Raw genomic sequence first — 24,348 nt, 5'->3', positions numbered from 1 at the left:
ACCTCGTGCTCTCCAAAATAAATTCATGGTTGAAATGAGTTCACCCGCGTTCACCCTCCACCCCCATACCCCTCTTGACTAAGAGGTCACACCTTGAAACAAGAAAGCACAAAATCTAAGATCACACCTGTCACAATAATGTGATAAAGCAGTTTTTTTTTTTTTTTTTATTGTTGTTAATATTTCATTTAGGCTTATTCTACTTATTTTACACCTAATTATAAAAATGCTCATCCAGGCAGTTTTATGTCTCTTAAATCACCCATATAAGAACTAGGAATAAAAGACATTTAGTTATTTTGAATGAATTATATGATCACCCTCTGATCTACGACACCATTAAAAAAACACACTGCTCGCAGGGTGCAGTCACTTTGCATCAGCCCACAGTTTTATTGTGAAACACCACCTCTCCCCTCAGCTGTCCTGAAACCACTGAACCTCACGGCCCCTCGCGCTTTATGATCGCCTCAGCGCGCGCGCCGCAGCAAAGTCCAGTTCGGTTTTTCCGCGAAGCTCCAAAAATCTATGAAATGTGTTTGCATGTTCCTCTCTGCAAGCGGGGATGTAGAGGTGGGATTGCAAGGACCGAGAAAGCTGGGGGAACCCACGCGTTCAGCCTCAGAGAAAGTACGCTTTTCCAAAATAACTGACGGTGAATATTTTTTTTCTTTTCACATTTGTCATTAACAGGCAGACACTCTGTAGGATTGTGTTCTCGGAGAATAAGCTTTTTTTCCTGCCCTTTTTCTTTTTTCTTTTTTTTTTTTTTTTGTCACCATTCTGCACGGCAGGCTGAGAGACGGACCGCTCGGACTGTGGGAGCCCTCCCCTCTGCTCGGATCTGCTTTGGTAGGTGCGAATAAAATGGGCCCGTGTTTGCAAATATGCAGATACATGGTGAGGGAGGGAGGAGGTGTGGGATGAGGCGGGAGGGGGGGATCATACTTTGTTGAAGTCTGCTGAAAGTTGGGATGTCATCTTCTTATAGGATCAAGTTGTGTCAGGGTGAGCCGGGGCTCCTCTGTATATCCTCAAATGTGCGACTGCAGACCATATGCTGGTACCGCAGATAGGCTACCGTGCTCATAGATCACTGAGTCCAGACAAAAGACAGCTATTTTGATCCGCTCACAGTGTTGAAAAAACACAACAAAGGTTTGATTCCCTATCCGGTGATCGGATATGCAATGATGCTGAAGGGGATATTTCCCAAGCTGCTCTCAGTTTTTCCAAGAACAGTCCTCATTTCCCTTTATCTTATAAAGGCAGCGCTGATACGGATCGGCACAACACCGGAGCAAAAAGCCCGGTGGTTTATTGTGAATCAGCTGTTAATGATGCGCACTAAACTTGACGCTTCCAGTTAAATGAGAGAGATGATCACCGCGCACTGGAGCCGGATCATGCTTACATTCGACAACAGACTCTGTTTGATATCCTCTATGATTCAAACTTTTATTTAATCCTGGAAACACTCAGTAAATACATATCACACTTTCCCACTCGCGTGAAGACAGGTGAGGGATTTATCGGCTTATTTTTTATTACAGATGTCTTATTCTTATTTTTTTTTTCTTCCGGGCATCATTAGAAAGTTGCCAGGTACACAAGCTTTCACCGCGCAGCCCGGAGATTACAGTCACCCCCTCTTCACTGCAATCCGCCACCAGTATCGCAGCTCCAAGTGCTCCATACGTTTACGAATAATTTGGAGTCACCGTGCGCACTGCGTGGTTGTTTTTCTCCTCCAACTTTTTGTGTGCATAGCCTAATTAAGGAGGAGAAGACACAGCAGGTTATGGACAAAGGATGGAGCCTTGAGTCTAATTATTGTCACCGGGCTTTTTAACTTCCTCTGCGTTTGCGCGTCTGCGTGTGTGTGTGCGTGTCCGTGTGCGCGCGTCAGTCGACAGGAGGTGGGAGGAATAGAGAATGTGTAGCTCACCGTAGACAAGCAGAGAGTCCGCAGACAGCGCGTCTGTACTGTGGGTGGGGGGGCTGCATTTGCATCGTGCATCGCCTGGACTAATGTGTTTCTCGCGTCTCTAGAGGTGCAGTCAGCTGCTCCGGAGTTCGTGGCCGACCAAATGTCTCATAACCCCGCAGGAAATTACATTAAAAAAAAATAAAAAAAATAAAAAAATAAAAAAAAAATCTGCCTGCAATTACCTGGCACCTGCGCATGCAGTGACGTCAGTGAGGGAAACTTATTCAGGAGTTGCTTCAGGTGCGCGCAGAGGAGATTAATTGTCCAGTGAAAACTGATGTGTGATTTCAATTAGCAGGGACGTTTGTTTATTTATTAAAAAAATTGTAAATTATTCAGCATTCGTGGCTTCCTGAAAGAGTCATGTTCGAGTGTCTCCATCACACACACCACAGTCCCAAACTAAATGAATTAATGTGTTTCATTGACCTCGTAAGTGGTCCTCGCTCCCACTGTGGGGACCAAGTCAATGCGTGATGAATATTTAAGCAGCCATGCTAGAAAAACAGCCCAGATTCCTGATAGTTTTTCCATTATTCTCATGTTTAGATTTTTGTTCTGAATAAGATTACAGGCCTGCAGTGGCAAAACAGTGAGAACTATAAAGACACACAGGCCCTAAGTGTGTTCCTCAATTCCTCCATCACCTATTGATCAGTCTAATCAACGAGTGAAGCGACCAACCACTCATCCATCAGTCAGTTGTCACTATACTGTGGACTGACACTCATTTTTACACACAAGTTTTTTTTTTTTTTTTTTTTTTTGCATTCTAGTTCAACAGCTGGTATAAAAATCAGGCACCTGAGAAGCTTTTTGTAAAAATATCTACTCAAGGTCACTGTTAAAGTTTGGAGCTATTACTGTACAAGCTGAGAGCTGCATGTGAATGTTAAATGAGCTGCTCATGTTCACACAAGTATCATTGTGCTGGCAACATTCATCCAGCAGCACTGTGGCTGTTAGGAAGTGCTCATCAGGTTTATCGCCGTGGATGTACAGGATGATCTACTGAAGTACCGTTTAATTCACCAAGAAGTTGAAAGTTTTTAATGTTCCACACAAAACAATAGACCTCTGATTGATTTGTAAACACCAGATTTTGCGAACTATTCATATACTGACCCTCTGATATATCTTATTTGGACTTTTGACTGGAGTTGCAATGTTTTGACTCACCATATAGATATTTTGACCAGCTTTGCTACAGAATATACTGATCATATTTGTGCCATATGGCATGAGGGAAAAGTTTTTGGAAATGCATTTTCTTGTGAGTCTTCTCTGTGAGTTAGATGAGACGATTGATACCACTGCAGAGACAGGGGGAAATGGGATGCATGTGCATCCGCTAAAGATTGACACCACTCACATGTCTGTATGCTAAGTATGAAGCTACCGCTAGCAGCCGGTTAAAAAGATAATTTGCCGCCATTCCCTGGCAAGGACCAGTAACTTCCACTGGTTGCCTGGAAACTGGTCGTGGCTAAGAAAGCGTTTAGACCCCCTGTTAAACGCTGATGTTGTTTTTACACTTCTGTTTTTGTGCAGATTAAACAAACAAGATATGATGTGTTAATTAGTGAGCTTTAGAGCTGCTAGGAGGGAGCTTTTTACTTCTGGACAGAGCCAGGCTAGCAGTTTCCCCCTGTTTCCAGCATTCATGCTAAGCTAAGCTAACCATCTCCGGCTATAGCTTCATATTTAGCGCATGGGCATCAACATCATTATTCTCGTCTAACTCTCAGCAAGAAAGTGAATATATGTATTTCTCAAAATTTGGAACTAATTGTTTTAATTAGAGTGTACTGATGCTGAGCTGGAAAAACCTCATGCAAAATATTGTACACAGGCCGGGGTGAAACTGTTTTCAGCAGCATGTTCAAGTAGCAAGTACGTGGAGGGCAAAAGCTGAATTTCTCTGAAAGGATCAATACAGTATTCTGTAGAGTCGGAATATCTGGCTGAAAACACCACACTTCACACTCGCATGACACACTGTGTCTTTTCGGGTTTGAATTTCACTGAGGCTGTGTGCACAAAATTTGTTATACATGACACAGCAGCTACAGTTTATGTGAGCCCAGACTGAGTTATAAGTTCCTGGAAAATGAATACCCATATATCATATATCAACCTATGTGACATTTTGTTAATCACATTCAGACGTTTGGTTTGAAATCCACAGGTTCTGCAGCTCAGCTGTTGTTGGCAAAGGGTCTGTTCACACTGCAGGCCAATCTCATGTGATGCTCAAATCAGATCTTTAAGGCTGTCCACACTGTTATTGCAGGTGATCAGATGGGACTTGTGTGTCCAGGCACCGCCAAACTATCTGCAGACTTGTAACGACATACATCATTAACTACCTGTGCTGGTGACGTTGACACAAAAGACACTGTGAAATCCGTTTTCAGCATCCAGAGCATCCAGACTGAGATGCATTTGTAGAATCTGATTGGAGTCTCATTTCAAACCACCTCCAAATGTAGCTTGGATTTCATTTTAATTTGATTTCACAAAGTAAACATTTCATTTGTGTTTCTTGGTGTCTTGGATCTTTTTATCTTGGCTATATTGTAAATGAGGTCTCAACCTCAACATATTTCATGGTTAAAATAAAGGTAGAATGTGGATTTTTGCTGTCCAGGCTTTCTAGAATCAATCTGATATACCAAAAACAGATTTGGGCTTGCAGTCTGAACAATGTCGCTGAGCTGTCATCGCTCAGCTGATTCAACAAAACAGGCACAAATTCATGTCGAGATTTTCTCTAAGTGTCTTTATTGAATGACCAGCAACATTTATAATCACATCAAGAATGTTCTGATATTCCTCCTCAGGCCTGTCAATATTTTGTTGGCTACTAAACGATTTATTGACCATTAAAACTACAGTATTTGTCCAGCTCTAAGATTTTAGAGTAAAAAAATAACAAAACGGTAAAATAGGATTCAGTTTTGCCCATAATGAAGACCAAGCATCACAGAAACAGTTCAAAATTCACACTCATGCACAGGTACTGTTCCTGCTGCAGTTTGAAATTCACCAAAACAAGAGGCCACCAATTATTTTTGTGGATGCTTCGATTGCAGGTTCACAGCTGAGCTCATTGGTCGATCCGTGAAAGGCTTCACACACGTAGCTGTTGAACCGTATTGATCATTTGGACCATTTATATCCAGATCTTTATCTCCATCTGCTAATCCTGTGCAGCACGTTGCGTGCAGATAGATTAGCAAAAAACCAAGAAGGACTCAGGGAAATATCAGGGATAGCTGATATTTATGTCTATTTTTGTGCTGAGACAGCTTGAGGTGCAAGAAATGTGTGTCTCATAGGCTTTAATATGGGACTAGTAATTATAGTGCTCTCGTCAGGCAATTTCACAGAAACCTGAGGTGCAAGGCTTTAATATGAACCACAGCATTAAGTCTGTGACATCACAGGAAAATGAATAAACATGCTTAAAGGACAAAACAACACAAAACACCTGGTTTCAGCTGTATGGCCTTCACACTCTCACTGACAGGGCCAGTTTAGTTTAGATTTAGGAGACAGTTCACAAAAGGACACAGACCTCTTCTGTAAATGATGTGGTGAGGGCATCTGAAGAGCCATGACGCTGGAAGTCCAAGAGGGTGATTAGCTAAAGACTATACACCACGCTCAGGGCTGATGATGACGGACAGAGTGTGACTGATAGGTCAGTAGGATGGAAGGCAGAGAAGGGTGAGTGTGAGGATAAAATAGGTGCCTCTGCTTTCATTTGTTACACAATGTGGTACAGCAGAGCCACAGCTGTAGTGTGCTGCACCAGCTTTGTCCGAACACAACCTGTAAACACGTAAAATACAAATCTGCGTACATGTGTTTGTCTTTCCAGACTGGTTTATCATGTTAGATCATGTGTAAAAAATTAAAATGTACCAAACTGTAACTGTCTACATATGAGTAAATTAATAACATTTGTTGATTCCTTTATGTTTTACAAATCATAGGATAGCTGGGTTATGCTTACACTTGTCACACTGATGTGTGTCTTCAACAGCACTGTGCATATGAAACTCATCTAAAACCCCCACTCCCCCATTTGTCTCATTATTAATATTTTACTGAAGAAACAAAATAAGTGTGTGTGTGTGTGTGTGTGTGTGTGTGTGTGTGTGCCTGCATGTCACTGCATCATCGTCATACACAGTAGGCGTTGCTGGGATTGACGCAAAGCAAGTCAGCAGTATGAAAAGTCCTGTGTCACATCCATACTATCAAGATCATTAACACATTGGAGGAACAGCAGCTGAAATGCATTATCATTTTCATTTGATGTAAAAACCAGTGGTGGCATCAGCAGGTCAGCTGGTGAGATGATAGTTTCCTGCCTGGGTCATTATGTTACAGCTGATCAGTGATATTTTTGAAACCGTTTTCATGGGCTCTTGATTGCCAACTTTGCTGCTTTGTAACCGACTTGAGAACTAATTTATTTTAGCTATTGATAATACGCCAGTTTGTTAATTATGTGGAATACTCAAGTCTTTTAGCCATTTACTGTATTTAGAGCATTGATGAAGCAGTTGGATCAGAGCTGGATATTCTGGCCATGATTAATCAAGAAATAATACCCACATTTACCTGTGTAGATGCACAGCTGCCATAAAGCTCAATGGAAACAATGTGACATTAAAATCTCCCTGAAAAATCCTCTCTAACAACATTTAAGTAGTCATAACTGACCACTAAATGCAGAATTTTTCAGGTCCAGTATTCCATAAGCACACAAAAACCCCCATGCGTCACTCTGATGATTTGCAGAGCTGTTATGCGTTCAACCACAACTGAGCAGAGATGCAGTTAGTTTGAGATGCTTTTGGGAAACCGGACCCTGGCCAGTGCTGTAGTAGGAGAAACTGAAACTATAGGGCTGAGGGGCTGCGGAGCTGGCTCTGGTTCGCTGGCGCCACATCCCCCTGAGCTGGTGAGAATGTGGGGGCTGTGCTCTTGCCTTTGAAGCTTTACCTCCCACTAATTCTGGCCTTCCAATTTCCACACACTGCACAGACACCCCCCCTCCATCCTCTTCCCCTCCCTCTCCCTTTGTTTCCCTTATAAGGACTGGCCCGGCCATTTCCTCAGCTTTTCTGTGGGAGGTGGTAGGCTTGTTTGTGAACATGGACAGGTCAGGAGAATAGCAGCATAGTTTTTCTTCTCATAGATGAGCAGTCAAAGGAATCTTACATTAAAAGCCAGTGGGTGCATGCAGGGTTCTAAATTAACTTTTTTGATCACCAGCCAATGTGGCTGGTGATCTTCTAAAGTTACCAGCCAATCAGAATTTCCACTAGCCAAATTTTTTCCCGGTGAAAATAAGAGAGATTATGAGTGCCACTGAATGCATTTGATCATTTTATTTACATTATTGGCATGAAAAATGCACAGAAAGTACAACACATGAAACAAAATATAAACAGAAAGTGCAAATATTTAATTTATACAAACAAAAAATGCTGTCAGATTTATTATTTTCTAAAATACATTTTTCCAGTATTTAGTATCATTACATTCCTAATAAAATGTATTTTTCCTTTCAACTTAAAGTGTTTCTGCTTTCCTTCTTTAATAAGAAATATATATATACGTAAGTAACAGCCATGACTTAAACACTTGCAAAAAATTGCATTGGTAATAAATTGAATTATGTATGTACAACTAGAAAACACAAACAGTGCAGCAGTCAGTACTGCAGACTCCTTCGGCTCTCCTGATGACTTCGGGCATTCTCATGGTCCTTTACTGCCTCCACTTTAAAATTATTAGTCCCCACCACAAAATTATTCGTCTTGTTTTTTTCTTTCGTGTACATGCGGCAATCCTTACAAAACATGACGGCATTTTCGTGATCAAACTCAAGCCATTCACGACCTGTCAGCCATTTAGCGTTAAACTTTCTTTTCTTCGTTTCGCACGCTTTGTCGACATTCTCATCCCCTGCCTCCTTCCTCTTCTCCCCCCAGACGTCTGTCCCAACCACCGCAGCATTTAGTTTAACTTTACTTTTTACTTTTAGCTAGCTCACTCTCCTTTTTTACAGTTTATACGCCGCCGTTCATTCTTCTTCTTCTTCTTCTTCGTGTTTGCGTTTCCGTGGTTTCTCGCGCCGGTTGCACTACAAACTGTAGTGTGCTTGCGCACAGCCAATGGGCGTTTTGTACGTCATCACGTAGCATTACGACAGTGTTCATGGGAACTGTAGGACGGACTGTCAGGGGGACAAATGACCAAGAACTGTAGAGCGGCTCTGACTGACATGATTGCCTAATGCATTACCGGCCAAATTGGCTAGTAAGTTTTTATTTACACCCGCCAATATGAATTTTAACCCGCATTTGGCGGGTTGGCGGGTGTTAATTTAGAACCCTGGGTGCATGCATCTCTGTCCAGTGGGGAGTCTCCCATTACTAGCCTAGTGAACCCTCTTCATAAGCCCCACCACTCTGTTTGATCTAATATTTTGCCAAACTCTATTGCTCTACAGGTTTGGTCTTTAAAACTAATATAATAGAATATCATTTCCTGACAAATAGTTCTTTGAAAAAGTCAAATTACAGAAACCCAAAGTTAATGAAAAGAAAATCAACTTCCTTTGTTCTGTCTGTGGGCTTTTGGCTACATTTTCAGCAGCCTCTCAGATTGTTGTGTGTGAGAAAGTCTAATAAGGGACAGCTATTTATTTTCTCTCATATTGTATCACAAGGTTATACACTCAGATCAATGAGCACACAATTGTTAGTCGATAAATGCAACATGTCTTAAGTGACTAAAATGTGGTCAGGGAAATACAATTCATTTATAAAGCATTCACTCCAAATAAGGCTGCTCTCAAACAAGGATTTACTTGTTTAAATGGAGCATATGTAGGGATTGAAAGGGCTAATAGTGGTGTACTGGTTTCACCGTATACAGTGGTATGAAAATTGCCAGGTGAAATTGCTTCTCTAAGGTATTGAATTCACCAACATTAGTGTAAAAAAGATTCAAATTCAAGTTTATATCAAGTTTGATGTCTGTCAGGAAATAATATTTTGTGTAATTATACTAAAGAACCCCCCTGTTTTCATGGGTTTCAGGGTCTCTGCAACTGATAATAATAATAATAATAATAATAATAATAATAATAATAATAATAATAATAATAATAATAATAATGGGTAATACCATAGTTATATGAAGTTTTCTGAGATGTTTATCATACCATGAAAATCTCATACCGTTAGAATTCTAATTACAAATGAATACTGATAAAAGGGATTTGACAAATGACATCAGGGACAGTTTACACATCTATAATTACAGAAAAAACACAATATCAAATTTTTATGTTTGTATATGAAGCTTAAGGTTACAATTCCCTTTATTTAACATAAGCAGTTTTTGCCCTCAATACAACACAATTAACTTGATTTTCTTTGACTTAAACAGCAATATTAGGCTCCCAACCTTGTAATTTCTTTTGTTTGCCAACCAATCAGAGAAGCTCCAGGGAAGCAGGTGTTGCCTCACTGGTCAGGAGTTTGATCTGTTGATTGATGTGTGAAGAATTAGAGGGAGAATGAAAGTTCTTGATTTTCAGTAATTGAATTCCATTCAGTAATTGAATACCAGCTAGTCACCAACACTGTAGTGCTGAGTAGGTAGAGCACAGTGGGTTTCTAGAGCTTTTTCTCTGTTTTATGCAGCCACAAACAACACTATGAGGGCACTAAGAGTGAAAAAAGGGTAAAGTTGTGGACCATGAAAACCACATGGTAGAGACCAAAACAGAGTGTGAACGCTGGACTTTAGTTTACCAGGTCGTCAGAAACATGACTCCAAATGATAAAGCTGCTCTGTCACTGCTGGATGTGAAAACAAATTTGCTCAGCAGATGATGATCAGCCAGTGCCGTGTACACAACCTGTGTCTGTTCACCCCAATCAGTCATGGCAGGTTTAAGATGCTATTTTTACTTATTCTTGCATTTTAACGGAACAAAAATGCAAATGTTTCTCTTGAGTGCTTCATTGTTTTGGTGAAGTGAACATTAATCAGTAATTTACCTTTTTTCTGTCCCTGTGTAAAGTTTCCAGGTGGCCCATGGAAGAACGTGGATGAGGGCTGAGCTGTAGTGCGGGCAGAAGGCTCCGGGGCCTGCCTGTTGTCGGCTGGCTGATTGGTCCATTGAGGTGAGGATCCACTCTCACCGGGACGCAGAACGGACCGAGAAAAGGTCTTTGCTCCCCCTCCTCGCTTACCCCTGCCCCCTTTCCACCCTCACCCCCAACCCAGGCACGTAAGCTCTGGACCATGTCTAGCGGGCTGTCGGAGGGGGGCCGAACAGAGGACCAGGAGCAGAGTAGCTGCAAACAGGACTCTCCTGTTATAGAGCGCAGGAACCGCAGTGGCATCATCAGCGAGCCCCTCAGTAAGAGCCTTAAGAACTCCCGTACCCTCTCCCAGTATACAGCGGTCTCCCCTGCCACCACCAATGGACATACGAACAACAGTGAGACTAAGAGCCACACGGCCAAGCCTCAGCCACCCCCGCAGCCCCAGCCCACTGTCTCAGCACTGACAGCAGCCAAGTTGGACCGGACCCTAGAACAGGTTCTGGAGGGACAGAATGGCCTGCTGCACTTTGCCCAGGCAGCAGCACTGTTAAAGCGGGCCGGTATGGAGCACATGCTCCTGCCTGGGGGCATGGGAGTTGGAGTTGGCGGTGGAGAGGCAGGCTCGGGGGCTAGCGACTTGGAGGGTACGTCTGTCACGGACGCCGTAGGTGGTCCTGTTGACTTCCCATATGGAGTAGGGGGTGGTTTCCCCTTCAACCCGGGGCTTTTCATCATGACGCCGGCTGGAGTGTTTCTGGCGGACAGCGCGCTACACATGGCCGGGCTGGCAGAGTACCCGGCGCAAAGCGAGCTGGCCTCTGCTATCAACTCCGGTAAAAAGAAGCGAAAACGTTGCGGCATGTGCCCACCTTGCCGACGGCGGATTAACTGCGAGCAATGCAGCAGTTGCCGGAATCGCAAAACAGGCCACCAGATCTGCAAGTTTCGCAAATGTGAGGAACTGAAGAAGAAGCCCTCTGCTGCTCTGGAGGTAAGAGGGTGGTGGTTATGATGTGTCATTGCTTAGGGGGTCATTTTCTAAAATTCCCCCAGAAAATAAGCTTCATGGGTTTTGATCCAAAGAGTTACCACAAAGCTTCACTGCAGTGACAGAAGCTGAAAATATCTGGATGCATTAGACATACTTACATACTCCAAAGTGAGAAACCAGAGGAATAAGACAGACAGGCAGAAAACTGTCTTTGTGAGAATTGATCCACAGTGAAGAACTGGAAAATTGTACAACAGACAGATCTGCAAACATCACATACAAATTTCATCTTCACACCTGAAAGCACAAAGAAGATCTCTTGGTTCATACCTGAATGTCATTCCCCTTTAAGGGAAATAGTACAGGGGGCTTTTTGGTGGGGTGATGGCTCCACAAGCAGGGAAATGACAGGTGGTGAGGAGTGCGGTGGGTATGTGCAGGGTAAGCATGCACCATGGGGTCTCTTTAATCTGTTCACCACAACCGTGCAATCACCCAATCTTTCAATTGGAAGGCTATTCACCAACTAAAACACACATGATTGTTTTTCCCATTGAGCTACTCAATGTATTCCCTTCAGTGGAGCATTTCGGTCACCCGTACATCCACCTTGTGCTTGCTTATGCATATGTTGTAATATAAAAATGTGTGTGGAGGCAGAGTGGCAGTAATTGTGAATAAGTGGACAGTGCATGTTTGTGTATAAGTGTACATACGTGGGTATGTTGTGTATTATGTGTGTGTGCATGTAACAAGGTCCATCTGGCCACAGAGCTGTCATCTGGAGCACCAGGTGTTAATGTGGCACATGTGCCACAACCCCCCCCCCTTGCTGCCGCTGTCCTCTCCGTTGACACTCCTGCTCAGCTAAATGGCCCTCCAAACTTCCTGCCTGTTACCTCCATCACACTCAGTGGCCTAACTAACCCCGGCTGTGATGACAGAACGACCAATCATGAAATCAATTCCAGCAGATGTTCCATCTCAAAGGAAATAAACTTTTGTGATCAATAGATAATAGCGTCACTTTGGCATTACGTAATAAATTGATAAGTATGGAACACAGTGTGAACATGAAATAGTGGAGAGGCATCTGGTCTAATTGACACAAACTGGATTTTTGCTCCAAACTGCTAATGGCTTTACTTCATTCTCTTTCTGATGTTGACTGAGGGTGACAGCTTGGCCCCTAGTTTGTAGGCTGAAAATCCCCATGTGCTAACTTTGGCCATCCACAGTGAAACACTCCTTAAAGGGATAGTTGGGTGATGGGAGAATTTTGAGTGATACAAACACAGTACTTGTGTGGCAGCGTTTTGAATGTAAGATTAGCCTAGCTTAGCTCGGTGAATGGATGTTCAAGGAGTCATAAGATTGACTGGACTATACCAAGTTCTACTTTGTTTTATCCTCTCTTTCCCAAAGCCTAAACCTAACCGAACCTTAATTAGAATCATCTCCATGTCAGTGATTTATAATGGTTTTGCAAGGCACAGACAAATAATGTTGTCCTGCCAATATGGGTGTCACTTCAGAAAAAGCTTGTTGTGTCTAAAGGGCAAACAACCTTGTTTGTTGCTTAATATTTCAACGTATTCTCACTTCCATCTTGTCATATACAGACGATTGGTCAGGGTGCCTTGGCATCTCTTTTTAAGACATTGGGTACCCCTTTAGCATACTTTTTTCAACATGCAGGATAGTCAGATAGACATCCTGTTCCTACTGCCAATGTGTCAAATGGCACAGTATAAAGAGCGATTAAAGTCCACCAATGGAGGAGGTTGGGGTGGTCGGATGGGTCAAGCACAGGGCTTTCACCCAGGAGAGCTGGTTTGTGTCTGTGTGAAACCAGAAGTGGGTGTTGATTTCTTTTGTAAGCAAAGTAGCGTAATGTATGAAAGTAACACACTCATGTTAAGCCAAACCACCATCTTTTCCTAAACCTGACCAAAGGGTTTTGGTGCCTAAACCCGTTAACCATGCGTTTATTATTGTTCTCTGCCAGCTTTATTTTGAAAGTCTAACCAGATCTTGCTAACTGTACGTTGCATATTGATATATGGATAACTTGATGGCAGAGGCCTATATGTTGAAAATGATGCTAAAGGGGTAACAAGTGCCTTAAAAAGTGATACCAAGTGGTCCTGACCAAGCATACATATGTGACGAGTTAGGAGTAAGAATGAGTTTGGAAGACTTGTTGGCTTGATTTAGATAATCCTCACAGTGAAGATCATGTCTCGTTTAATCCTTGTCAGAATCATGTTGTTGCTCATTGTAATACTGTACACTCAGTCCCCCTTTCTCCCCAGTGCTATGACCCTGAACATCACACAGCAGTAAGTTGTGTTTGGACAATGTTTATTGTAGATAAACATATGGAAAACAATGGCTGCCTGGACCACAAAGTAAAGCAAGAATTTGAAAGACTTAAAGTATACATGGTTACAATTGGAAAATTGTCAATAGCCAATAGTCAAAAGGATGCATGTTCTCTATTCCAATAAATACGTTAAAATATTCAAGAACCGTGGCATGGATCTTACATAGTGTAGGATTCATATTCTGGTAGTCACGGGCCACTGTGACTGTGACAAGTTGAGAATCAGACTGATGCGTCTGAATATCAGCATGTTGTTTTTCAGTGTCGTATTGTTCAGCTGCAAGTTAATGAGAGGCTTCATTTGTCTCTGTTGATGATTCACCAAAATGGTGAAATGTGTCAGCTTGCTATGTAGGTGGTACGACTGAATGTCTGTAACAGAAAGGAATTTAATTTTAATTTATGATCTGCAATTGATGTTGTCATGGCAGTTAGCCTAATACCAGTCGTTCACACCAGTGATGCCAAACCCAAGGGGGCTTGAATATTCATGAATGTTGATGTTGATATAGGTCATCATGCTGCTCGTAACGTCACAGTCTGCTGATATTGGCCACATCATGTGAAAGAAACCCTAGGGTACCATAAACCTGCCAAGACTTCAAGTACCAAGTATAATAGCACTATGATTATTGACATTAGTAATTGTATGTACTGTAATTACCTTGCACACATTTTTCTCTAATTTATTTAACATGTCTGTCAAGCAATTTCCCTTTTTCAGACCACAAATGAGAAGGCTAGTCTCTTCGTGTAACTCAATTTACTTTTACAGTATTAGACTAATGAATATTATTAAAGGTTATTATTAGTGTTTTTAAGAGGCTGTACTTGTTGTGTGGGTGAGACTTATCCATTACATCCTGACATCAGGAATGAAGGAACATCAGTGTAGCAGCAGTGTGGAAAAAACAGCTCTCAGACTTAAGCATTGCCTAAACTCGTCTATCAGAGTCAATATGAAATTTTAATGTTTTTCGCTTTTGCTGAAATTTCGATCATGTTACATTTAAGTTGGCCTGCTCATCAAACAGAAATGGATGTGAATACATTCATGGTCGGGGTCAGGAGGTGCATTGTAGTCGTGCAAGAGATGAAATGGGACTTTACATGAGCAAATATGCAGTGTCTATTTTAGAGCGCTGAAAGTTTCTTCAGTGCCACAGACATACTAAAGGTCTTTGGCATAAGACTGCTGTGGCAAAGGCGAGAAACATTCATGCCAACATGTGTAGCTTCTGTGCATCTACCCACACAAAATGCATGAATCAAACCATAACCTCAATCACCTAACAACCCGCCACATGAAAAAAACATCTCTGTGACCAAGTAATGCCTGTAGTATACCTCTGATGTGGCCTTATAAACCTAATGGTCTTATTCATGTTCCTTGCAGTGTATTTTGTTTTGCATCTTGGTTATATGATGCAGTTAATTTAGTAAAACTTGCGTTTTACGAATGACTGAAAGCAGCGAAACATCAATGCATTGCAACACAGCTCACAAAATGGAAAATACACCTTGACAGTAAATGGGCTTTTTGAGACCAATATTCTCATTCAATCAGGAAACCGTCAAAGACATCTGCAAACTCTTACCTTTCACTGTACGGAGCCCTGACAGTACTACAACGTTTTCAGTTGTGCCTGCTTTTTATTTGTCCTCATGCACTCATATGTTTCCCATCAGCAGTCTAGTAGCTGTCTCAAATGGCTTTGTTATTAAGTCAACAGCTCTTGTTCAGCAGGTGATTAGATCAGAGAATACAGCCTGGGCCGCGCTGTCAGTGAGCGTGATGTCATCAGTGTAAGCTAAATGTCAGAGGATGAGAATCATGGAGGATGTGCTGCGTCAGGAGAGAAAGTGGAGAGCAGAAAGTCAGCAGTAAATCCCAAATGTCAATTATGAGTACATGATGTAATAATGTAATAACTATATACATACAGTGTCTTTAAGGCTTCTATAAGAGACATTTCTGCTTCTCCTTAATGCTCTTCATGCATATTTAGAACGACTTGGGCAGCACCTGTGCCAGCACAGAAGATCGTCCACAGTGAACTGCAGTGAGCCTCAGCTGTGGCTCAAACAGCCCCTGAGTGTCACATTCCCCTCCAATCAAAGACAGAGCGGCACATCCCCGTCTGCTGTGGCTGTTAGACTCAGTGTGCAGGCTCTAAAGGGGCATGACGTCTTATTTAACATGTGTCTCGCGGTCAGTTTGTCAGATGGTTCTGACTGCTTTTCGGCATGTGCTCGCACACACACGTGAGTAGGAAGACCAGATGAAATGCCTGGGCTTTGTTTCCCTGCATTTGCATCGCAGGTTGCGTCCGTGTGCTTGCACACGAGCCTGTGAGCGTATACGCGTCGATACACAAGTGCAGTCCAGCAGTGTGCTTATTTTAAGGGTGTTGACGGTTTCCATTGAAAGCTCATGGCAGCTCAAAGAGGAGCGTAAAATTGGCAAGTGAGGGGGAGTTAGCATGCTGAGGCCTTTGCCACCTCATAGCTCACTGGCTGAAGATGTCTGGATTTATTCTGGGAATGCTACATTTGAGAGAAATAAGTGGGAAGGCAGTTCCTTTCTGCTGTATGTCTGAATACCCTCCAGTGGTGTCAGTCTCAGCGATGCTGTTCAACACCGAGAGAAAGGAGAGTCAGGAAGGGTTAGGAAGTTGTAGTGCACCTTGTTTTTACTTGTATGTCACTGTACGTTCAGGATGTACTGTACCGGTGGGGTGGGTTGAAAATAGCTGGAGCAGGAGCTGAGTTTTTGACTGTCTGCTTATAGAATAATGTATTTTCGAATGAAAGTCCGTGCCTCTTTGTCATCAGACACAGCTAACACCTGAACATAGTAATGTTGTCCACTGGGGGCCACTTTGCCAGGATCAGACGCTGATATGGGAGTAGCGTATTCCCTCATGGTCTTTCCTGCCTCCCAGACACCGTACACCAGACAGCCAGGACAGAAGAGGCTCATGCGAACTGACAGGCACGCAGACTGACACCGAGACACATGGATGTGTGGGCAAGTTGCTGGGCAGACGGAGGGACAAGTTGGAGTGGACAGAGGAGGCTCAGGGAGACGGAAAGAGAGAGAGAAGGCGGCGAGGCAGCCAAGGTGTTGTACTGTAGACTGACATCTGGATTTAGCAAACGGCCCTTTACTCCAAGAGGTACAGAGATCAGGCTCTAGTCCACCCAGTGAGGGCTGGTTTGGTAATGTGCAGCTCAAAAGACGTCTATAAAACTCATTTTTCGCTGTGTTACAGTGTAAAAGCATTGCAGTGGCTGCATTTCAACGTGGAAATAAAAGTCATGTAAACGAATCATCTCTGGCATATTTACCACTAGACCTGCAATGATTAGTTGAAAAATTAATCAGAAACTATCATTATAATCATTCATCGCAGCTCTATTTACACCAGCTGCCTGGGCACGTATAATTAACTGAATGGTGCACTTACTGTATGAGTTGAACTAATAGATCAGATTGTCTGTGCTAATGTTCCTGCCCTGGCTATGGGATGTATGTATCGGTCCAGTAAGAGAAATGATATCAATATATTTCCATATGAATCAAATTTGACTCCTGGAAGGGCGAGCAGACTGAGGGAAAGGCTTCACATTCAGCCAGACAAACAGTGAGTGTTTATGCCAGCTGGAGGTCAGCGGTGTTTTGATTCACTTGTTTCAAAAGTTTACTTTTCTGCTCCTTTTGAACGGCAGACAGTGTTACATCCCACATACGCTACTGCATGTGGAGATGCTTTGCGTTCATTGTGTCAGTTTGTGCTTTTTTTCCTCTCGATAAGGGAATTCTCACATTGCAATGTAAACAATTGTGGATGATGAATCCATGAAAACAATAACTGGAACGCTCAGGGGTTCCCTTTGCATCAGTACCACACAGCACCATGTGATGTACTCTGAAGGGCCGCTATAAGTCACTGTGGATTTAGGTGTTAAGAGGCAGTCTACTTTTGTGGCATGTTACACACGAATTGTTTGTGCAATGCTAAGACAAATGCGCTCGCCTTGTTTGAAAAAACACATCCATCGATTTTAGTGATTGGCCTCTTCACACCCACAGATCCCATCTGTTTGAACCTGTGCAATCAGGAAGGGTTTTTCTATTCCTGAACTGCTGCCATTTCTCCACTGATTGCTCATGTTTGGTAATGAGGAAAAACAGCATTTACAGTTCAATTGAGGGATGTGTTTTTCTTCCCACATATTACGTCATGGTCAGTCCAGCCCTGACCAGGTTTTTGACATCTGTGGCAGCGCCAGATGTTGCTGTCCTCCGACTGTCTTCTTAACAGCTGAGTGATGCTGTAGAGAGGTCATCGCAGAGATGGATGACCGGCTAACGCTAGACAGACCATGAAAACATGTTGGCAATATGTTGGCTGTTAACCTCTAGGTTCGTGGTTCTTATTAGTATTCATTTCAGTCAAAAAGCATTGGTATTGACAGTTTGTGCATATTTATCATTATGTTTAGCTGAACTAAACAAATTAGCATCACCAGAAACATCTACTCAATCCAAACCTGCATGCATCTTTGAGGAATGAATATGAAGTTGAGAATTTGATGTGAACTGGCACATGCATATGTGGGCTATGAACAGCACCGTGGTATGCGGTGTCTCTGCTGTCAGAATATTCCCGATTGAGTCAATTTAACAAATGAAGCACAGTGTGGGCTATATTTGGCTGAGATCACCAGAGTAATTACCTTGTTTGAAGTCTCTTTACCCCAGCAAAAATGTTTCATTTTTGTCAACAGGAGTTAACTTTCAAAATGAAAGTAAATGAAACCTGCGTAGCACGAACCCTGCTGTCACTCAGTTTCATGTCCAGATCTGAACAATAGCATTCAAAAGAACACTGTACTGCTGATTCGAGGGTAGGGGAATGGTTTAAGTGGGCCTGAAAAGTAATTAGGGCTTGTATTGTTTCTGGTTTCAAACAAACTTCTCTGAACTAATGGGCCATTCGCCTCTGAGTCGTCTTTGTTGGAAAACTCATAATTTAACTGCTGTGCAAGAGAGCTGCGCAACAAGATGCCCAAATAATTTTAGTCTGATTATGTTCAGGTGGCACATAATTTTTTCACTAGAAATTAGACAGAATTTAAAAGTTTTCAGTGCACAGTACAAACGTGTACATGTGAACAGTGTATGACATTTACATGCAGCACATCTTGTGTTGCTTTTTCCATTGGAAAGGTGGGATTGCATGCATGGGTGTGGGTATTTGTGCTTGCGCTCACAGCATCTTTGATTCCTTATTAAACCCTCTGCTCTCGATTACTGCTGGAAAAGTGAATCTGAATCCATCGTGTATGAGAATTTTATTTTAACGGTCTTACTGTTTGGTGTGATTTCGGGGGTGTATTGTGAGTGTCGGTTAGCGTGCCACTGTGTGTGGAGGTGTGCGACTGTACTTGAATACATATTGGTTCGGTGTGAGAGTGTGTGTGGGTGCATAAATGTTTGCCGAGCTCCTCCTGCCTCGCTCCAGGCAGAGCTGGCTCACGGAAGAATCCGTGCTGCAGAATCGAGTTGCACTTTGCAGGACGCCAGCCGTGCTGCAGCTCCAGGGACTCGAGCGGCTCTCTATCTCCTGACTGGCAGGCCGCTGCTGAGCCCTGCAGCTGCATGCATGTGTGCCACTCCTGCTCAGTGCAATCAGACACATAGATAGCCACAGCGAGTGAGGGGGGTGAGGGAGGGAAAGCGCCATAATCATTGGTGATGGTGTGGGAGAGCAATGCGTGTGGTGGCTAAATAATAAATGTGGCATATCGGGTTTTGTGTGAAGCCAGGACTGAAGCCCGCTTCTGTGGAGGTGCTGAGGGGAGGAAGTAGAGATTTCACACATACTACTCATGCAGGGATGAAGAGCGAAGTTCAGCTGTTTAATCGATTAGTTGTTTGACAGTAATCATTTTAGTCATCTATCAGCCAAAAATACCAGTTCTAGCTTCTTACGTGTAAAGATTTTCTGCTTTTGTCTGTTACAAACTGAACATCTTTATATTTTGGACTTTCAGTCGCACAAAACAAGCTGAAGGCTCCACAACGGGCTCTGATGATCTATGACTTTTATTTCTTTTTTACATTTCATATGTTCAGCAATTCACCAAAAAAGACAACAAACAAAAAAACAACTGGTCGTTAATGACCTAAATTGAAGAAACAACAGAGAATGTAGGACCGGGGGGGGGCCACAATTACGCCTGTCTGTCAAGGTATGAAGAAACGGTGGCTTCTCAGTGAGTAGATTTAGGATTATATTTGCAAACACTTATAAAAATGTGCTGCTTTTCATTAACGGCTCCAACCTCCTCTTCTCTCTTCCCTCCCCTCCCCTCCCCTTCCTCCTTGTCTTCTGTTTCTCCAAGAAGGTGATGCTTCCTACAGGAGCGGCGTTCCGGTGGTTCCAGTAGGACTCCTCCTCCACTCCCTACCCAAAGCTCTGCCATCAAGTGCAATGCCAACTCCTGGATTGTCTCCGGAACAGACACTGGCTAATAAACAAACAAGCAACAGATAAAATTATAGAAAAAAAAAAAAACAACAAAAAAACAAAACAGAACAACAACAACAAAAAAATCAATCGGGTAATGGATGCACCTACTTATTCCTTGAACCAAAAATGAAGCGTAAAGAAAAGCATCTATGGCAATTTTCATTCCCTTTTCTATGTTTCCATTTTGGTACCTTTTGTCCTTTTTCCAGCAGGTTTTTTTCTGTCGCTTAAACATGGAACTGTTCATTGCCAGAAACAGAAATGACGGACTGAGTGTGGACAATCAACTAATTTCTGTGTTTGGTGTTAATGTTGTTCATGTGTGGAAAGATACAGTACTTGTGTAGAGAATGTAAATTTACAGCTATATTTCAAAACTAGTGGCTAATGGCAAACATTATTGTAATTCTTCACCATCATGTTACTTAAAACCCTTGTCTATTTTATGATCATTTCGTTGGAGAGGATAGTTTTCAGACAGATCAGCGGTTGTCTTTGAAAGGCAGCGTTTCAAGTTGTGGACACGCTGTGGATTTCGGATCTAAATGAAACTGAAAAAGTCACGCTATCGGGCAGATATCCAGAGACTCTTCACTGGGTTGAAGATGCTGTTCGCCAGAGCCGTCACTACTGTAATCTCCTCAATCAGTCCTCCTCTGCATTTCCAAACTTTTCCTTTAGTGAAACTGGCAGCCTTATATTACTGTGGCCCTACTGAGCATGTGCCAATACTGCTCAGGGCGATAGCATTGAGAGACAGCACTTGCTCTGAGTCTACCCTACTGAACGCACTGAGACAAGATTACATTTTTTTTAATTTGTTTGTTAATTTGTTATATTTTCATGATTTTGTTATGTTGCTGGGTAGCTACAGCTTTTAAAAATAACCAATCTTTGTATCCGTTTAGAAAATTGGACTGGTTTTGTGAATAAAAAGGAATGCATGTATTCGTGTCAAAATTTACAATTCTGATGTTTGTCTATTTGCATGTTTTGTTTTGTTTTTTTTAAAAAACAGCTGGTTTGACGAAAAACAAACACTTTAAGTATAAATGTTCCATGACTTGAAAAAAAAAATGTTCCTTTTTTTCTTTAATAATTGGATGGTGTAGGGAAATTCTCAAAGATTCTAATGCAAGCAGAACTCATTAAAAGTAAATCAGGCGGTGGTATGGATCACCATGATGTCCTTCGTTTGACTGAGATATTTCTCTCACTGCCTATGTAACATCGTCCTATAGTGGAATGACTGATGGAGCCTTGTTATGCTAAAATGTAACCAAAATAATTTAAAAGGTGGTTGAATAATAACAATTTTGGTCGCGGTGTTTCTTCAAAATGCATGAAACCTCCTGAAAATCCTCCCAAATGGCATTTTCCTCAGCGATTTTCACTCCTCCCCAACATCATTATGACATTCACCCCTCTCCATGACATTTACAGCCAGAAAACACAAGCAGAAAATCATTGGTAGTCATGGATTGAAATATGGATTATCATGGATTACTGACTGTCAGAGCTATTAAGTATGGTGGCCCTGAAAGCTCAACACGCTGCAGTTTAAGAAAACAAATGCAAATAGACAAAACACGAGCGTGTGAAGAAAGCATCTTCATCAGTTTGACGACACATCCAACATTTAGGAACAAAACTGCAACTAGAGATAATACAACCAAGTATAGAAAAACGCTGAGCGCAGCACAAGTGGCAACAGGAACTGTTTCCAGGGGACACTAAAAAGTGACGCATGTGCCTGGACACGCTTGTTGTCCCACTGAAAAAGCTCCTCACAGATACTTCAATAACATTATGAGTCACAAACCATGGCAACAACAGGCATGCCCTGCTCATGTGCATCGCTTTTCAGTGTCCCCCGGAAACACCTTCTGCTGTCGCCCGTGCTAATTGCAGTGTGTGTGTGTGTGTGTGTGTGCGTGAATCTGGTGGTTTTCTCCACCTGCAGTATTGCCTGTGAATGCTTTGCATGCGTTGGTCAAATTTGCTCGTGTTTTTGGTCTATTTGCTTGTGTTTTCTGAAGTTGCAGTTGCACCATAATTAAGGTTATCCTGAAGAAGCCTGGATGAAGGGCTGGATGTGCTATGCATTCATGGAGGAGGAGGAGGAGGAGGGAGTGAAGTTCGGATAAAGACATGGATAAGCCAAAGCAGTGCTGATTTAAAAACCTTCCCAAAGTGTGGTCAATCTCACATGGGCCTTAGTGTAATTACTGATTCTAATGCCTCAGGTCTGTGACACTAGACTGAATTTCCATTTCCTGCTAAGTGATGATTCTCAGTGATTTTTTTTTTTTTCTCAAAGCTCCATAGTCACTCTTTCATATCCAGGTGGGGAAGTAGATGCAGATTTCTGCCGCAGCCGTAGTGCTGAGTGTTTTTAATTAGCGAGTATCCGCGGTGGAAGGCCCAGTATGGTGGGCTTGTGTACGAGCTCGTGATCAGCTTGGCGAGCGGAGGTTTGGAGAGTGTAGCTATATTCCCAGCTTCCCCCCCGGTGACAGTGCTGGGCTAGTGCCATCGCCATGGCGATGGGGGGAGTGTGTGTGTGCATGTGTGTGTGTGTGTGTGTGTGTGTGTGTCTGGGAGTGGGGGGGTGGGGGGTGGCTGAGGCCTTTCATTATTAATGTGCACCGCGGCGTCCTTACCTCCTCTGAGCCCGCACAGCTCACTGCCTGACCTGCCATCCAAGGGAGAGGGAGTGGGGAGGGGGGACTGAGGAGGCAGAGATAAAGAAAGAGAAGTGAGCCAGAGAGAAAGAAAGAGACAAGCACGACCAGTGTGCAGAAGCATAAGACTGTCAAGTAGAAATTCATTCATGCACTTTTATTACACGTTTACACCTGAGACAGAAGAAAACGGTCCGATTAAGATTTTCAGTTTGAGTGAGGGGGTTTTGGGTGTGGCTGCAGGTGACTGTGGCTCCAGCCTGCTGAGGTGTAACAGCCCAGGGGTTTGGGGGGGGGGGGGGGGGGGGGTCACGTTGTGGTGGTTGTCTTCATGCAGAGGGGTGTACGGCTTGGTGAGCAGGCCTGTCACACTGGGAAAATCCTGGAATCTTATCACCGCCTCACAGACACTGAGCAGCACTGATCTACTCACCCTCATTGCCAGCAGACATGCCCTTCCCCCATCCAAATGCCCCTGCACAGGCTGGCCCCTTCTCAGCTCGCTCGCCACCTTCTTCGAACGGGGAGATAGCAGGAACTGATGCAGTCCAATTGTTGAGGAGGGAGGAATGTTGCTTGTAAAATGCGACTGGCAGGAAGGAAAACACAAGCTTTGTAAGTGAGTACATGGGCCAGAGTGCTGAAGAGGCAGCAGTGACCCTCGTTTTGCTATAAGACCATTAAATACATGAATACCAAATACCTCTCAGTGTCATGCAAACTGCATGGGCAAAGATACAGTTAATTCTGCGTAATGAGGGAAAATGGGGGAAAAAGTTGAGCTCAGTAAGGTTCATATACTTTCTCGCCACATGTTCTACAAAGATGTTACAGCAGCAAAAACAAAGGTCATATATGATGCAACTGTGCTACAATTTGTATTTTCCATCACGCCTTTTCCATTTTGGACTCTGGTTTATCCAAAATGTATTTTCAAGTAATCTAATTGGTCAAAGATGTTCTCCAGTTGAGCTATTTGTTGTGCTGGTGGCTGTGCCAAATGCTGTAGCAACAAAGGCACATTGAAATCTTTCTGATCTGGTCAATTTATTTACTGTCAATATAACATAAATATAATAGAGTTTGAGTTTTTTTTACAAAAGCTCTAGAATACAATATGTCAGCGTCTGTGATCATAGATACAGATATGCTGCAGATTACAACAGTATTTAGAAGTGAATAAAGGTACTATGTGGATATTATTGATAACACATGATGTACTAATATATGTTTCAGTAATATATATCAATAATGCTCATGTTGCATCATGATAATACTATTAGTGACTCTTCAGTTAAATCTGTAAAATCTAGGTCCACACTCAATGTGAGACCACTTCGCACAGAATTCGTTCAGAAGTTGAACATCGACACTTACAGCGCATCATTCTGAAATACTGATGACTAATCTGTTTTCTTAAAGTAACATTACACTTTCTCACAATGCTCCACTTGTGTGATTGATGTCACAAACACTAAACCATAGAAATCAATGTTGCCAATACTCCAGTTGAGCATTGATCTACTGAAACTGGTGCATTCTCCACTCGGATTTGCTAACTGAGTATAGAAGGACTCTGATAGTGATGATGATAATATTATATCTGCC

General features: G+C 42.6%; 1 protein-coding gene across 4 annotated transcripts; it reads left to right on the top strand.

Annotated features, from left to right (window-relative positions):
• The first annotated feature begins 504 nt into the window (after positions 1 to 504).
• On the top strand, positions 505 to 21,365 carry cxxc5a (CXXC finger protein 5a). 4 transcript variants are annotated; one of them, XM_076751239.1, is made up of 4 exons: positions 505 to 655; positions 795 to 852; positions 10,110 to 11,128; positions 19,932 to 21,365. In XM_076751239.1, exons 3-4 carry the CDS (start codon positions 10,334 to 10,336, stop codon positions 19,971 to 19,973), a joined length of 837 nt encoding a protein of 278 aa, XP_076607354.1. In that variant the 5' UTR covers positions 505 to 655; positions 795 to 852; positions 10,110 to 10,333; the 3' UTR covers positions 19,974 to 21,365. The 4 variants fall into 4 exon arrangements, with proteins under 4 accessions (XP_076607354.1, XP_076607352.1, XP_076607353.1 ...); XM_076751237.1 differs by having other exon boundaries at positions 549 to 630; positions 19,929 to 21,240; XM_076751238.1 differs by having other exon boundaries at positions 558 to 852.
• The last annotated feature ends 2,983 nt before the right edge of the window (positions 21,366 to 24,348 follow it).

The sequence above is a fragment of the Chaetodon auriga genome, chromosome 15 (assembly GCF_051107435.1).
Source record: "Chaetodon auriga isolate fChaAug3 chromosome 15, fChaAug3.hap1, whole genome shotgun sequence".
NCBI classification, from domain to species: domain Eukaryota; kingdom Metazoa; phylum Chordata; class Actinopteri; order Chaetodontiformes; family Chaetodontidae; genus Chaetodon; species Chaetodon auriga.
The sequence above is the reverse complement of the archived record's forward strand: the minus strand, read 5'-3'. Positions and strand labels throughout refer to the sequence as shown.

Excerpts from the sequence above, each read along its gene's own strand:
- cxxc5a (XM_076751235.1), top strand. The coding sequence starts at position 10,334 with ATGTCTAGCGGGCTGTCGGAGGGGGGCCGAACAGAGGACCAGGAGCAG. Across the intron at positions 11,129-19,928 it reads AGCCCTCTGCTGCTCTGGAG|AAGGTGATGCTTCCTACAGG; the intron begins GTAAGAGGGTGG and ends TGTTTCTCCAAG.